Source organism: Eptatretus burgeri, chromosome 12, assembly GCF_056783735.1.
Source record: "Eptatretus burgeri isolate ZD-2024b chromosome 12, Ebu_testis_v1, whole genome shotgun sequence".
NCBI lineage: Eukaryota > Metazoa > Chordata > Myxini > Myxiniformes > Myxinidae > Eptatretus > Eptatretus burgeri.
The window spans coordinates 67,577,935-67,595,276 of record NC_140972.1 but is presented as its reverse complement, the minus strand read 5'-3'; the positions used below and the strand labels follow the sequence as shown (position 1 = coordinate 67,595,276).

Sequence of the window (17,342 nt, the reverse complement as noted above, 5' to 3'; positions counted from 1 at the left end):
CCAGACTGATTAAGTGTAGCAGCTATGGCGTGATTTGAAGCGTCGGTCTCCACCACGAAGGGCACCGAGCTGTCGATCGATAAAACCACGGACTTACTGATATCATCCTTGAGATTGTGGAAAGCTCTTACAACAGCGGCATCTGGTGGAAAGTTTTTGCAATGCACTAGGGGATGTATTTTCTCGGAGTATTGCGAAATCCATCTCGCATAGTAAGCGAACATCCCGATCACCCGGCGCATTGTTTGCAAGTCCTGAGGTGGTGGAAGCTCACGGAGCGGGCGCAATCGCTCAGGATCAGGCTTAATTGTGCCGTCGGCTATTGTGTAGCCGAGAAGGTCAATTGACCTTGCCGAGAATACGCATTTCTCGTAGTTGAGAGTCAGATTATATTTTCTAGCAATGCTCAAGAATCTGTCCAGATTCCTATCATGTTCCCTCTGATCCCTACCGCACACTGTGACATTATCCACGTAAACAAAAGTGTCTTTGAGGTTTTCATCTGAGATGATGTCGTCCATAACCCGTTGGAAGCAAGCTACTCCATTCGTGACACCGAAAGGTATTCTCCTGAATTGGTAGAGGCGCCTCCCTGCCTGGAATGCAGTGTAAGGTTTGTCTTCCTCTCGGATGGGAATTTGATGATAGGCGCTTCGCAAGTCGATGGTGCTGAATACCTTATAATTGGCCACGCGTTCGACCATCTCGTCTATGCGCGGCAGGGGGTAGGCGTCGAGTTGGGTGAAGCGATTGACCGTTTGGGAATAATCGACAACCATCCGTTTCTTATGGTTCTGACTGCTGGTTACTAACACCTGTGCGCGCCATGGCGAATCGCTCGGTTCTATAATTCCCTCCTCCAGTAATCGCTTGGTTTCCGAAGTGATGAAATTCATGTCAGCAGTGGTATATCGCCGCGATTTGATCGCTATCGGTTTGCAGACCGGCGACAAGTTAGCGAACAGCTGGGGGGACGTCACCTCCGCGGTGGTCAACGCATTTAAAATTAGACGAGGCTTGCTTCCTCCAAAGGGTATTTGACGCTCGTGTGCTGCTTGAGGACATTATGACCCAGAATTACGTCTGCGCACAAATCACGAAGCACCAGTACCTTTACATCCCGATGCGTGTACCCTTTTACGTCCAATTCAACATTGCAGTACCCTCGTACGCGGGATTGTAGTGAGGTGGCGGCCATGCATACCGTATTGTCAGTCGGGTGGATTACCCATTTCCTGCCCTTCACTAGCGAGCTGTTGACGAAACTTTCAGAGCTACCGGTATCAATCAGTGCCTCAGCCATATGCCCGTTAATTCGCACGTTGATGATAGCCTTGGATAGATTCCCCGGGGAGGCTGCAGTTAATTTATTTTGCGAGTAGAGAGCCGCAGAAGTGGGTTTATTCCTCCTTAGAGTAGATTTACATACCCTGGCATAATGCCCTTTCTTGTCGCAATTCATGCATGTGGCATCTCTGGCGGGACATTTTTGACGAGGGTGCCTTTTGTACCCACAAAAGAAGCATTTACCAACCGGAGCAGTTGCTGAGGAGTTTGACGAGGTCTGGGTATCTGGCTCCTCGGGTGTTTCTCCATCCCCTATGTCTGGCTGTGTCTGTGCCAGTGGGGTTCCTTGGGTTCCCATCGTAGCAGCGTTCATGAGCAGCATCGGTGTCCCAAATGACTCAGATTGCTGCTGAGCCGTATCCATCGCTCGAGCCTGATCGACTACCTTGTCAAGAGTGGGTTGCGCTTTCTCTAGTAAGCGTTGCCGTATGTGGGCTGATCTGAGTCCTTGGATGAATGCCTCCCGTGTGGCTTCCTTTCGGTGTTCCTCGGCGCTTACGGCCCGGAAGCTGCCGTCTTTTCCCAGCTGATTCAGAGCTTGCAGGAACTGATCGATTGTCTCCCTGGCTGCTTGCTTGCGTGTGTTGAGAAGATGTCGTATGTATACCTCGTTCTTGGGCTTCACGTAGAGCGCTTGCAGCACCTCGATCGCTGCTTCGTAAGTGTCGCACCCCGAGAAGAGCCTGTACACGCTGGGCGAGACATGATTCACGAGAGCGGCAAATTTGTCAGCTCCCTCCGCGATGATGGTCAGATAGTGTGAGAAGGAACAGAACCAATGTGACCATTTCATTTCTGCGTCAGTCGCGTTCGGGTCTGCGTCGAACCTCTCTGGTTTGTAGATCTTGTCCATCGTTGGTTGAGAGAGCCGAGAAAATCAAATGGAATAAATTGAAATGAGAGCGAGAGAAGAACCTTCAGAGTTTAGGCTTTATTCCATTTGATTGGAGCCGCTTCTGTGGGCATACCGGGGAATACAGGTTCAGCTAGGAGTACATAAGCAGTAACGTATACATGTGCGATTAATCATTGCAGACAATCCGCGTAAGCACGGAGTTCGATATAATCTCCATTCTCACCAGTCAATGAGCACCTTCAGTTAACGAGCATCAAGTGGACAGCCGATGTCAATAGCAATGCCCCGGGGACAATCACTCGTGCCGCAGAGACCTCCCCTTATACGCGAGACGCACAACATGTGATCCCGCGTCATGTCCCTCAATTCACGACAATTCACCACAGTTGTCGTTGTGAAGGTAATGTTGAGGAATTTTTTTTTCTTCAGATAAGATCCTCTTCTCGGTGGTGTAGTTGTTGTTGTTGAGGTAATATTAATTTTTTTAGATGAGATCCTGTTCTAGGCGGTGTAGTTGTCGTTGTGAAAGTAATGTTGAGAATTTTGTCTTCTTCAGATAAGATCCTCTTCTAGGCGGTGTAGTTGTCGTTGTGAAGGTAATGTTGAGGAATTTTTTTTCTTCAGATAAGATCCTCTTATTGGCGGTGTAGTTGTTGTGAAGGTAATGTTGAGGAAATTTTGTTTTTTCAGATGAGCTCCTCTTCTAGGCGGTGTAGTTGTTGTTGTGAAGGTAATGTTGAGGTAATATTAATTTTTTTCTGATGAGATCCTATTCTAGGCGGTGTAGTTGTTGTTGTGAAGGTAATGTTGAGGTAATATTTATTTTTGCATATGAGATCCTGTTCTAGGCGGTGTTGTTGTTGTTGTTGTGAAGGTAATGTTAAGGTAAGACTTTAATTTGATATATTTAAGAAGCGAATGTAAGAAGAATTCTACGTTCGCTTCTTGGCTTTGCCTATTCCATATTACCTCTGCATTACCTTAACAACGACAACTACACCGCCTAGAACAGGATCGCATCTGAAAAAAAATTAATACTATAAGTGAATGTAGTATTCTTCTTACATTCGCTTCCGACTTTACCTACAAGTTGTTCACAATTGTATATGCAATTTCCGGTTACTTCGGAATTAGCGATCAAATAACGTAAATCACGATTAAAAATTATTTTTTGATGATGCGGGAGATATCTTTATTAAAATCAGTGGAGGAAATATACACCATGTCTGATATTATTTGGGTCTTTCATGTCTCCGACGATGCCTTTATCTCCCGGCATGCATCATTCCCCATGACAAAAACCGGAAACAAAAAAAAAACGGAAGCAAAATGGTCATAGCCAACGACACGGATTCACAATTGCCAGGGTATTGTGTTGTTTTTGTTGTTTCCTATTCTCTCATCTGCACGCGTTAAGTAATATTCACAAGATAGAAATAAAACCCAATCGTGTTTATGAGGTGTCGTGGCAGAGGTGCGAACAGGTAGACACAAGCCGGAGGGTAACACAACTCCGCTTTATTGCCTCGAGCGAGAGGGTAGGCGTAGGATGCCCATAACTCCGCTTTAGTACGCACTCGATGCACCCTACAGGCACACGACCTACAAGACACTGCTAATGATACGACACGCTGCTACTGGTGCTACAAGTCCCGAGCGGGCGAGAACAGCTATATGCATTGCAGACACGTGACTACGATCACAACTTCTCCACGCCCCCACAACGCTCTATGCCAATATGCCACACTCCTCCCTCCTAAAAGTATGATTATAAAATGACAATTATAATGACAAGCACAATTGGCAAAGAATACTACGACATAAAAAAGCAAAGAGGAACAAAATGACATCAACCATGTAAAATCCTCCAAGTACCACGTCACTTCATCTAACCCTGGGGTGATGGTCGGGCTGAGAATCAAACCCAGATGAGATGGCTCAAAAGAAAAGCGTGCTTCATCCGCACAACCTATAACAATAATACCATTATTAATCTGTACTGGCACATAATACACCCTTCTCTCCCCATCACATCATATACTGTGTTGGTGTGAGTGAGTTGAATCCCAAATGCAGTGGACTGGTGCTTGAGTACTGAGTTCCACGACGAAGTCAATGATGTTTGCAGACCATAATAACAATGGCCGTGTTAAAGATATAAAGAGGGAAGTTTGGGAGCACAATATAACTATGCAGCAAAAGCGCCCCCAGGCGGCCCATGCTTACACGCCTCCCGGCGAGGTCGAGGTGACGCTCCAGGCGAATCTCCCCCGGCACCATCAAATGCCCCCAGTCGACAAGTTGGCACATCTCCCTCAGAGAGGACCGAATCAGGTAAACACCCCGAGCCCGCAAGCCCCGCGGGCGCCAGCGCGGCTGACCTTGGCGATATCAGGGGTGGGGGTGACGCTGAACAGCGAACCTGCCCCGGCTCCCCGCCATCGACCGGAACCAGGCAATGAGCCAGCTCCATTACCAGCCGTCCCACACCAAAACCGCGCACCAGCACCGGGCGCAACACCGCCCCTGCCACCGACCCCTTAGGTCGCAGCAAACCCAGCCGAGACTTCAACGCATGTCCATACAGACGATCAGCGTTGACTGGATGCACTGCAGTGTCATACAACAGCAAAAACATCATCTGCGCAGATGCAAACTTCTCTTTACGTACAGCGTGTTCCCACAGTATAATTCTAACACATGAGAGTGCAGTGAACTGTGGACTGTCATCGAAGACCGGGATCTGGAGGACCTCTTTATTCGCAATGATCGTCCGCAAGTTCTTCACATCAGAGAAAGCATTGATCCCAATCAAACACATTTTGCTCACATACGGACTGTCGGCATTTGCTTTTATAACGCCATGCTTAATCACTCGTGCTGCGAGAATCAAACACACAACAATTAACAAATCATGACACACGCAACGAGCAAGCCTCTTGGTGCTACTGGTGCTACAAGTCCCGAGCGGGTGAGAACAGCTATATGCATTGCAGACACGTGACTACTATCACAACTCCTCCACGCCCCCCACAATGCTTTATGCCAATACGCCACAGTTTATACACGCACAGCGTTTAAAAACAACCGGAAGTAAAAGGTCATAGCTAACAACACGGATTCCAAATAGCCATGGGTATTGTGTTGTTGTTGTTGTTGTTGTTGTTGTTGTTGTTGTTTCCTATTCTCACACCTGCATGCATTAAGTATGAAGCTCACTGCGTTCACTATAATGTTGAGGTAATATTAAGTTTTTTTTAGATGCGATCCTGTTCTAGGCGGTGTAGTTGTCGTTGTGAAGGTAATGTTGAGGATTTTTTTTTTTAGATGAGATCCTGTTCTTGGCGGTGTAGTTGTCGTTGTGAAGGTAATGTTGAGGTAATATTTATTTTTGCAGATGAGATCCTGTTATAGGCGGTGTAGTTGTTGTTGTGAAGGTAATGTTAAGGTAATATTTATTTTTTCATAGCAAAAAGACTGTTGAATTTGATATATTTAATAAGCGAAGGTAAGAAGAATTCTACATTCGCCTCTAGGCTTTGCCTATTCAATATTAATTTATAAACTTAATTTTGAATATTCAAATGTTGAAATCACAGTGAATAATATAATCAGAGAAGAATGTTATCTCCACTCGATGAGAGAACCCTCCATCACAAGGCCCTGTTGTACTGGTCCCGCATTTCGATCTTTCTGATCATCTTTGAAGGAAACATTTAGTTTTTTGTTTGTTTTTTTCACCACCAATGAGAACCTGAGTACCAGTGACGTCACCCGCTGGTGAAGACCCACCCCGCCAGACTCCGCCCACAATTCATGTCATAGGATGTCACGTGTCTATGCATTGTATATTTACATTGTAAATTGTATATTAACATTATAACAGTCAAAATAACCTGTAATAACACAGGAAGTGAATCGATGACGTTCACCATGCCACATTATTTATTAAAATATCCAGTTTTGTGTAAAATCGCTGGTTTGACATGAACTCATCCTGGTAGTTGATTCTTCATTGTGAGATTCAGTGAGTGTGACGTGTGTGTTATTTATAGTTTTGGTTACCATGGTAACATGTGTGTATTTCATTTACCACTCATTTTGGGACTCAAATGGTGTCATGTCAAAAGGTGTGGGACAGTTAACCTGTCGATGACGTCACAGTGGACATTTTACACGATCCGGTTTCTCAACATCACGTGACATCACTGGACATAGTCCGTCCATATAACTTTTTGGGATATCGTGCCATATATCGTTTTGACCCCATCTCTGAATGGTGAAGAATGAGTTAAAAATTAAAATAAATTCTCCTTTCTGTATCCCGATCCGATCAATTCGTTCTCGTCAAACACCAGGAACACTGACGTCACTGAGGTTGTTTGACGTCACAATGACAATTCCAACAATACATAAGGTAGAGACGTATTGTTGAAACGTCAGTTGGAGGATCGACGGACGGCAGAGATGTTGGTTCTTATCGCGCTCTTCGTGCTGGTCGTCGTCGGTGGGACATCGCGACCTCCGCAGCAGGTAAGTGGGGATTGTAAGAGATGACGGACTCGGGAAGGAACTCAACACGAAAGTGGGGATTTGTAAGATACCCTCGGGGAAAGGTACACACAAACTGTCACACGTTGGTACTTTTTCAAGTTGGTAAACCGGATACATTTGTGATTTTACAGGGAACCTGTTTGGGACATTTTCTTTTGTCTTATCCGAGTTTAATTCCATTGTAATCGGATCCATTTATAAAAGCTGTCATCCTTGTGCACCAGAACCAGTATATTCCCTCACAATGGGATAGCCGGCTTAACGTTCTTTCCCTTCAGAGACCAAATTAAGATGGCTGTCTTGTCCAATGGCAATTTTTGGGAGAAGTCAAAGATTCCTGGAGTAGCCTTTAAAAAGGAGTTGGCCAGTGTGTGTTGGTGCACAGTTTACATCCCATATTTAATCTTCCTTGTCTGTCCTTTCAATGGTTGCGATCTCTCATTGCCATGAGGATGTGATGAGGAATACAAAAGAGAGTTTATCTTTGGTTAGAAACTGCAGGTTTTGGGTTAACTTTCCTCACCAAGCAAAGTTGGAATTTGTCCCTTCAAGAAGGTCCTTCATGGTCTAGTCGATGGAGGAATCTTCAGGGGACACTTTACTCATTGGTGGACGTTAAAGATCCCACGGTGTTTCTCACAAAGAGTAGGCGAGTTATCACCAGCATTCTGAACAAATCACAAATTCCTTTCAAACCCTTTTACAAAACTGTTCTTGTCAAACATGGTCACAAAACGAATGTACCCAGTGTGAGTAAAATGACACCTTCATGCTGGAGAGGATTGAAAACGGGATGATGATGATGATGATGATGATGATGATGATGAGGATGAGGATGATGATGATGAAATGTACCTTGAAAAGTTGGGTCTAAACCCTTATCTTTAACAAATGATAAATTCTCATACATTCCATGACCCGTTGTGTTTGAACTCGAAAATAAATTTCACCAACATCTTGTTCTTTGTCACGAAGTTTTGGATTCTGTTAAATAATTGTAAATATATTGTTTAGTTTAATTTGAAATGTAATAAACTTTTCTCCTGTCCCTGCCCTTTTCCATGTCCATAGATTTACCAGAATGAGGCTGCGGAGGAACCACCGATCTCCACATTTTGTGATGTGGTCTTCGTCTCCATTGCCATCTTCTTATTTGTGGTGGTGATATCGTTTCGACCATCGTCGTTCTTCAATATTAAGAAGAGGCACAATAAAAAGCCCCACGTTCACTGGCAAGGAACACAAGTGACATTTTCATCAATATTATAATTCCTTCATCCAAGGGGACAAGATCGCTCAGGAATTTTAAACGAATTTACATTTAATTTTCACAAATAACGAGCAGAGTACCCTCCCTCTGGGTGGGTCGAGTTTGAACATTACTTGCTGAAAAAGTGAAGTCTGTGTTTTCAAGAAGACTGTTGATGTTTGTGTGGTGTGTGTTTAAAAGGTTCTCGATGGTTTTCAGGTCTAAAGGGTATGTTCCAATTGAAGTTAGGGTCGAAGAGGTTGAAAGGGTCCAGTTTCTCAGGCATGTAAAAAGGGTCTAACAAGGTTAACTGGTCGAAAGCTCGAAGTTGTCAATGGTCCAATCTGTCTGAAAGGTGTAAAGGGTCCAAATTGTGTGAAGGTCCAACGGGTCCAAAGGGACTTCAGGGAAGTAAAGGTTTAAAGAGTCTGTGGGGTGAAACGGTTAATGGGTTCCAAAGGGTGAAGGGGTCTAAGGTGTCAAAAGGATCTTCAAAGGTTGTGCGGGTCTTAACGGTTTTGGTGGACAGCGATCTTGATGTTCTTTGGGATTTTATCATTATTTGGGGGTCTGAAAGGTCATGGGGTTCTTCAGGATCTACAGAATTTTAGGGGATGTTAGAGTTCTTAACGTTCTTGAGGGCCTTAGGGGTCTTTAAGACTATTAATGAGTGATGAGGTCCTTAACAGTCTTCAGGGGTCTTTGGGTGTTGAGGGGTCTAAAGGTATAGAAGGGGCTGGCACATTCATGTGATCATGGAAACACGCACAGCAACTTTTAGACAGTGAACGCCCCCCCCCCCTCCAAAGTTTTCACATTTTGATGCCACCTGAGATTATTTCATGAAGCTTTTAAATCAAACTTAATATACAGAGTCTTCACAAACTAATCCAAAGTGAGAAAGCCAAAAAATGTCGATAAAATGTGAATAAGTTAGATTAACAGAGAAAATCAGATGATTCTCAGTGACATTAGTATTCAAACCCTTTAACTCATCACACCATTTTAAAGCCTTTTTCCCTGAGCAGGGGTCAGCTTTTTACGAGCTCCAATCATGGTACCCTTTCTTATGACAATGGTTTTTTTTATAGCCAGATACCATTCCTGATGCCAACCATTGAGTCGCCTTAAACACGCAGGGATAATTACCAGTATACTGGTGCTCATGACGCCGACCTTGTGAGGATGACAGGCTGAGTCAACCCCCCTGATGTTAATTCATTGGCCAGCAGTGCTCGAACTCAGGACCCCGAGGATCCCAAGCCATCACCCTAACCACGAAGCCAACACCAATCATTCAACCCCTTTAACTAATTAACCCCAAATCACTTCTGGACCAAATTATCTCTTTGAAAGGTTACAAAGTAAGTGTAATCAGTTTCACCTGTTCGTAATCAGTGGTTTGACTTAAAAACTAAACTTCCCCATTTATCTGAGGAATTTTAAGGTGTAACTTACTTGGTCAACAACAAGGCAAACATGAAGACCAAGGAGCTTTCCATGGAAGTCAGATATGAAGTGATGGAGAAGCTCCGTTCAGGAGAAGGTGATAAGATTTCAAAGTCACTTATCAACCCTTTGAGTACGGTCAAATCACACTGAGTGATATAACGATAACCGATATAAAACACGATATCTCAAAAAGTTATGGACAGATTTGGATGAAGCTTGCTGGACAGGTCGGGTGTCTGACAAAAACGAACCTATAACATTTTATTGAAGATCCAGATGTGGATCCGATAATTTTTAAAGTGATTCTTCCCCATTTATTGAGAGAAATAATACCGACATATATAACACGATATCTCAAAAAATCATGGACCGATTCAGACGAAACTTGGTGAGGGTTGGGTGTGTGACAAGGATGAATAGATTCTGTTTTGATTAACATCCGGATACGAGAATTTTTTTTAATTTTCAAGTGTTCTTCACCATTGAGAGATGAGACCAAAACGATGTATAGCATGATATTTCAAAAAGTTATGAACGGATTATGATAAAACTTTGTGGATGAGTTGGTTATAGTTGAGAAGAACAAGTGATTAGATTTTGGTTCAGGTCCAGATCCAGATCCGACCTATCAATGGGATACAAAACATGAACTGTTCAGCCTTGTGGAGGTATGCGCTCGACAGAGTGCCTGTTCTAGTTATTTAATTAAATGATTATCACTGCAACATTTGTTTCAAGACTTTTAGGAAAGGCTCCCGTTATGAACAACGCTGACATTTGGTTTGTTCAACATTTTGATAATCCTCACAGCTGGAGCATCGGTGTCACTGCCGAAGCAGGACCCTGAGCAAGGGTTACACGAAATGTTTTGCCATTGCCTTCCCAGCAGTAGTTTTGGCAGGAATTTGTAATTTGGCCATACTGTCACCAATAGCGCGCCCACACTTCATTCTCAAACACCACCGTGGGGATCTTTCACGTCCATCAACTGATGGCAGACAGGACACCCAGTTTAACGTACATCGGAGGAACGGCACACACATTGATGATTCACTCAGTCGGTGAAACACTCAGGATGCTAACCCAGGCTAGTGAGACAGCTTCGAGTCAAGTGTGCGTTCCTGGAGGCCATCCTTTCAGCCCAGGTCATATTATCTTCATGCATTTCTTCCGGTTAAACTTTGCCTGCATGTGGAGCTTTTGAAACGCAGTGTGTGAGAAGGGACCGCTAGAAACGGGAGACAGCCGAACATCCGACCTTCCAAACATACGGACAGACACCACACTTCACATTATATAATAGTTACTGTACTTCATTTTAGCTCAAACTGAAAAGTATTGTGTTTGTTTCTTGCAGTTTTGGATGTGGCCGCAAACATTTAAAGAACAAAATTGGAACGAAAGAGCAGCCATTGCTTGAGGAGGTTCCAAAAACAGAAACAGTGGAGATGCAGGATGCAAAGGAACAGGATCAGAGGATGATGTTGTGGCAGAGAGAGAATGAAAAACTACAGGAGATGGGGGAAAAGTTGCACCGAAAAGAGGAAGAACTGAAAGAAAGAGAACTGTTAGTTCAGCTTGGAGAGCAAACAGTTCAGGAAAAAGTTGTGCAACAAAAATATGAGGAAGAGGAATGGACGAAAGAGAAAGAAAAGCAGAAGGAAATCGAGGAAGAACAGCAGAGGAAAAGCAAGGAAGAGGAAATGAGGAAAAAAGATGAAGAGGAGAAGATAAAAAAACATAATGAAGAGCTAAAGAAAAGAAAGACGGCAGAGTGGAGGCAAATAGAGGAGGAAGATCGGAGAGAATTCACAAAATTTGTGCAATGGAGGGAATCAGTGTATCAGGAGCATACACGTGCATGGCTTGAGATCGAACGAAAAGAGAAAGAGGTTCTCAAGAGTGAGTACATGGTGGAGAAATTACAGAAAGGGATTTCTGAACTCGAGGGAATGGAGCAGGAAAAACGGGTTCAATTCGAAAAAAGGAAGATGTTAAAAGAAGGGGAAATAAAACATAGAGAGATTGAGACATACCAAAAAGAGGAAGAGATTAGAGAACGAGAAAAGGATGTTGAGAAAATGGAGAGAATGTTGAACCAACGAGAAGAGGAGGAGCGTGGTCGGCAAGAGCGATTTTTAGAGACAAAAAAAGGAAAAGAGGAAGAGTTGTTCAGGAGAGAGAAAGAGGTACATCAGCTGGAGCAGGAGATTTATAAGAGGGAAAAAGATGTGCACTCTCGGGAACAAGAGGTTTGGCGAAGTGAGGTAAGGGAGGAAAAACGACGAGAGGAGGAAGAACAGAGACGAGTGGAACAGGAAAACCGGAGACGACGAGAAGAGGAAAACCAGAGATTAAGAGAGGAAGAACAGAGACGAGTAGAACAAGAAAAGCAGAGACGACGAGAACAGGAAGAACAGAAACGACAAGAACAGGAAAAGCAGAAACGACGAGAACAGGAAGAACAGAGACGACTAGACCAGGAAAAGCAGAGACGACTGGAACAGGAAGAACAGAGACGACGAGAACAGGAAAAGCAGAAACGACGAGAACAGGAAAACCAGAGACGACGCGAGGAAGAACAGAGACGACGAGAACAGGAAAACCAGAGACGACGAGAACAGGAAGAACAGAGACGACGAGAACAGGAAAACCAGAGACGACGAGAACAGGAAAACCAGAGACGACTGGAACAGGAACAGCAGAGACGACGAGAACAGGAAGAACAGAGACGACGAGAACAGGAAAACCAGAAACGACGAGAACAGGAAAACCAGAGACGACTGGAACAGGAACAGCAGAGACGACGAGAACAGGAAAAACAGAGACGAGTGGAACAGGAAGAAGAGAGACGACTAGGACAGAAAAAGCAGAAACGACAAGAACAGGAAAAGGAGAAACGACAAGAACAGGAAGAACAGGAACAACGAGAACAGGAAAACCAGAGATTAAGAGCAGAAGAACAGAGACGACGAAAAGAGGAAAAGCAGAAACGACGAGAACAGAAAAAGCAGAAACCACTAGAACAGGAAGAACAGAAAAACCAGAGATTAAGAGCAGAAGAAGAAAGACGACTCAAACAGGAAGAACAGAGACGAGTGGAACAGGAAGAACAGAGACGAATGGAACAGAAAAAAGAGACAGTAACTGATCAAGAACTCAAAAAACATTGTCAAAAATCTGACGAAACCAACGAGGAGGCAGAAGCAAATGTTGATGCAGAGGAGGCAGAACATGTACAAAAGATTGCTGACTGGAAACTGCATCGACAGCAAAAACGGAATGAGAATGTCATTGAGTGGTCTCAAAATTGGAATGAGAAACAACGGGTGAAGCAGCAAGAGAAACAGCTGCTCAAAGAAAAGGAAAAAAAAATCAACAAACAAATGAAGAAGCAAAGACGGGCAGAAAAGAAAAGTACAGAAATTGAACTGAAACCCCATGGTGTTGGTGTGATACAGCAACAACAGAAGCCTCGCCATGATAGCGAGCCACAACAACAGAAGCCTCGTCATGATAACGAACCACAACAACAGAAGCCTCGCCATGATAGCGAGCCACAACAACAGAAGCCTCGCCATCATAGTGAGCCACAACAACAGAAGCCTCGCCATGATAGCGAGCCACAACAACAGCAACAACACACTCCTCGCCATGATAGCGAGCCACAACAACAGAAGCCTCGCCATGATAGCGAGCCACAACAGCAAACACAAGATGTTGTTCAAGGGTTCCAGCAGGAACAGAAGCCTCATTCTCATCAAGTGCTGCAACAGCAGCAGAAGCAGCATGGTGTTGAGGGACCCGGGCACATTCAGGACCTTCAACAGGTAAGCATTCTTACAGGTAAATACGTACTTTGATGAAGAATAATATCCTCAATTGTGGAGATAATTGTGATTATAATTTTGGTGGGAAAGGTAACTTATTGGCACGGTCATCTCCACGCAGGATAAATCACAAGTATTTTAACTCCCCTTGATTGGATTAGATCAACGAATTCACCTTTTCACTGATTACCTGTTTTATCAGTGATTTTCATTCTGTGCCACATCCTGAACAAGTTATCAAACTGATGAACATATCAATGTATTTTATCTTTCTTATTTTTATTGTTTTTCCAAAGACTCCTCAGAAGAGACGCCCGTTCCCTCCTCCACCACCGTCATACGTCAAACCATCCTACCGGATGGAACGTAAGTTACCAAGAATCTTACCTTGCATAACAAATTATCCGAAACTTTGTCTGAATTAGATGTTCCTCACCTCCATCGTGCCCCATTTTTGTCTGTGCTTCAGAAATGTTGAAAAGAAATCAATATTTTGCTTCACTCGCAGACAGACAAGCACCAAACAAGTCTTACAATTGGTGGAAGTCTGGAATGAGTGTCAATGTTTCCATACAGAAGTCATTGTGAACACCTGGATTGTTCATTAAAATTAATTGTTTGAAAAATAAAATTTTTACAATCCCACTTTCAATCAGCGATGGATGACTTCAGCTGCCTTCCATGAAGCACTCCGTCATGGTTCACTTCTACGTCATCAGATGAGGTTTTGTTATTTTAATTCAGACAGTAAGTGGGGATTTACACCGGGCGTAGTGGCATGCGCCTGTCATCCGGCTACTCGGAGGGTTGGGTTGGAGGATCGCTTGAGGACGGGAGCTCTGCGCTGGGCCGCGCTTTGAGAGGGTGTAGGGCAGCCCGGAATCATGGCGAAACCCAATACTTATCCATGTGTCGTAAGAGGCGACCAGGGTTGCGTCAAGAAGGGCATCCGGCGTAAAACCTATGCCAAATCAGTATGCGGATCATAACGGATGATCTGCTGTGGCGACCCCTAATGGGAGCAGCCGAAAGACGAACAACAACACAACAGTAAGTGGGAATTTGTGGGCTCTGTCTGAAGCACAGGAATGATGGACCAAATTGCAGAAATTCCCTTGTAAGGTGACAGAAACTAAACGTTCATGCAAGTCCAGTGGGAGTTGGTGATGGAGAAAATCAAGAAGTGAACGTGGAGGGAAAAGTGAAATAAAACATGAACTGAAATGTAGAAGTGAACGTGGAGGGAAAAGTGAAATAAAACATGAACTGAAATGTAGAAAATGAGGGAAAGGGAGAAACATAGAGAGATGGAGAGAGATAGATATTCATTCCAGGGTTGTGATGGAAGGCAGGACAATGATGGAGATTATAATGACAATGCTGTTGAGTGGTTTTGACTTCCTTTTGTTGATGTGTGTGCAGAGGAAGAAGTCATATTTATGGCAGCTGGAGAGGAAGATGCCATGTTTGGCTGTGATTCCCTCATCACTCCTTCATGCAAGCTCTCCAGGAATGCAAAGCGATTCACCAGGCTCATGCAGATGGCTGATTCAAGCTTTTTCAAATGAACAATCTCCAGAACTAAGGTACGGTAAACACTCGATGGACTGATTTCATCACCTGGATCCTTTTTGTGTCCATGTTTGTCAATCTGTCACTTCCTTGTTTAAAATATCATGATGAGAACTAAATAATTCCAAGTGTAGAGAATTTAATAAGTTGAGTGAATCCTTCAAGCAGGTGAAGTCTCTCCCTGGTTCATACAATCAATGCCAATCATGAAGGGAACTGCAGATATTAAGCGTTGGTGTTCACTGCTTGACTTCATTACTGTAAATCATGTGTGACTTCATCACTGTATATCATGTGTGACTTCATTACTGTACGTCATGCATGACTTCATTACTGGATGTCATGCGTGACTTCATTACTGTACATCATGGATGACTTCATTACTGTACATCATGTGTGACTTCATCACTGTACATCATGTGTGACTTCATTACTGTACATCATGCGTGACGTCATTTCTGTACATCATGTGTGACTTCATTACCGGACGTCATGTGTGACTTCATCACTGTACATCATGGATGACTTCATTACTGTACATCATGTGTGACTTCATCACTGTACATCATGTGTGACTTCATTACTGTACATCATGCGTGACGTCATTTCTGTACATCATGTGTGACTTCATTACCGGACGTCATGTGTGACTTCATCACTGTACATCATGGATGACTTCATTACTGGACGTCATGCATGAATTCATTACTGGACGTCATGCGTGACTTCATCACTGTACATCATGGATGACTTCATTACTGTACATCATGCATGACTTCATCACTGTACATCATGGATGACTTCATTACTGTACATCATGCATGACTTCATCACTGTACATCATGGATGACTTCATCACTGTACATCATGGATGACTTCATGACTGTAAATCATGCGTGACTTCATCACTGTATATCATGGATGACTTCATTACTGGAGGCCATGCGTGACTTCATCACTGTACATCATGCGTGACTTCATTACTGGACGTCATGTGTGACTTAATTACTGGACGTCATGCGTGACTTCATCACTGTACATCATGGATGACTTCATTACTGTACATCATGGATGACTTCATCACTGTACATCATGGATGACTTCATTACTGTTCATCATGTGTGACTTCATCACTGTACATCATGTGTGACTTCATTACTGTATGTCATGCGTGACTTCATTACCAGACGTCATGTGTGACTTCATCACTGTACATCATGGATGACTTCATTACTGTACATCATGGATGACTTCATTACTGTACATCATGCATGAATTCATTACTGGACGTCATGCGTGACTTCATTACTGGACGTCATGCGTGACTTCATCACTGTACATCATGCGTGACTTCATTACTGGACGTCATGTGTGACTTCATCACTGTACATCATGTGTGACTTCATTACTCTATGTCATGCGTGACTTCATTACTGGATGTCATGCGTGACTTCATTACCAGACGTCATGTGTGACTTCATCACTGTACATCATGGATGACTTCATTACTGTACATCATGGATGACTTCATGACTGTAAATCATGCGTGACTTCATCACTGTACATCATGGATGACTTCATTACTGGAGGCCATGCGTGACTTCATCACTGTACATCATGCGTGACTTCATTACTGTACATCATGTGTGACTTCATTACTGGATGTCATGCGTGACTTCATCACTGTACATCATGGATGACTTCATTACTGTACATCATGCATGACTTCATCACTGTACATCATGGATGACTTCATTACTGGACGTCATGCGTGACTTCATCACTGTACATCATGGATGACTTCATTACTGGACGTCATGCGTGACTTCATCACTGTACATCATGCGTGACTTCATTACTGGACGTCATGCGTGACTTCATCACTGTACATCATGGATGACTTCATGACTGTAAATCATGCGTGACTTCATCACTGTACATCATGGATGACTTCATTACTGGAGGCCATGCGTGACTTCATCACTGTACATCATGCGTGACTTCATTACTGGACGTCATGTGTGACTTCATTACTGTACATCATGTGTGACTTCATTACTGGACGTCATGCGTGACTTCATCACTGTACATCATGGATGACTTCATTACTGTACATCATGCATGACTTCATCACTGTACATCATGGATGACTTCATTACTGGACGTCATGCGTGACTTCATCACTGAACATTATGGATGACTTCATCACTGTACATCATGTGTGACTTCATTACTGGATGTCATGCGTGACTTCATCACTGTACATCATGGATGACTTCATTACTGTACATCATGTGTGACTTCATTACTGGATGTCATGCGTGACTTCATCACTGTACATCATGGATGACTTCATTACTGTACATCATGTGTGACTTCATTACTGGATGTCATGCGTAACTTCATCACTGTACATCATGGATGACTTCATTACTGTACATCATGAATGACTTCATTACTGTACATCATGCTTGACTTCATC

At 43.5% G+C, this 17,342-nt stretch overlaps 1 protein-coding gene across 1 annotated transcript; it reads left to right on the top strand.

The window, feature by feature from the left end:
• Window positions 1-9,485: 9,485 nt before the first annotated feature.
• Window positions 9,486-15,075, top strand: LOC147015831 (uncharacterized). The gene is made up of 4 exons (XM_085849124.1): window positions 9,486-9,593; window positions 10,781-13,288; window positions 13,585-13,654; window positions 14,711-15,075. The coding sequence occupies exons 1-4, from the start codon at window positions 9,486-9,488 to the stop codon at window positions 14,854-14,856; spliced, it is 2,832 nt and encodes a 943-aa protein (XP_085705250.1). The 3' UTR covers window positions 14,857-15,075.
• Window positions 15,076-17,342: the final 2,267 nt, after the last annotated feature.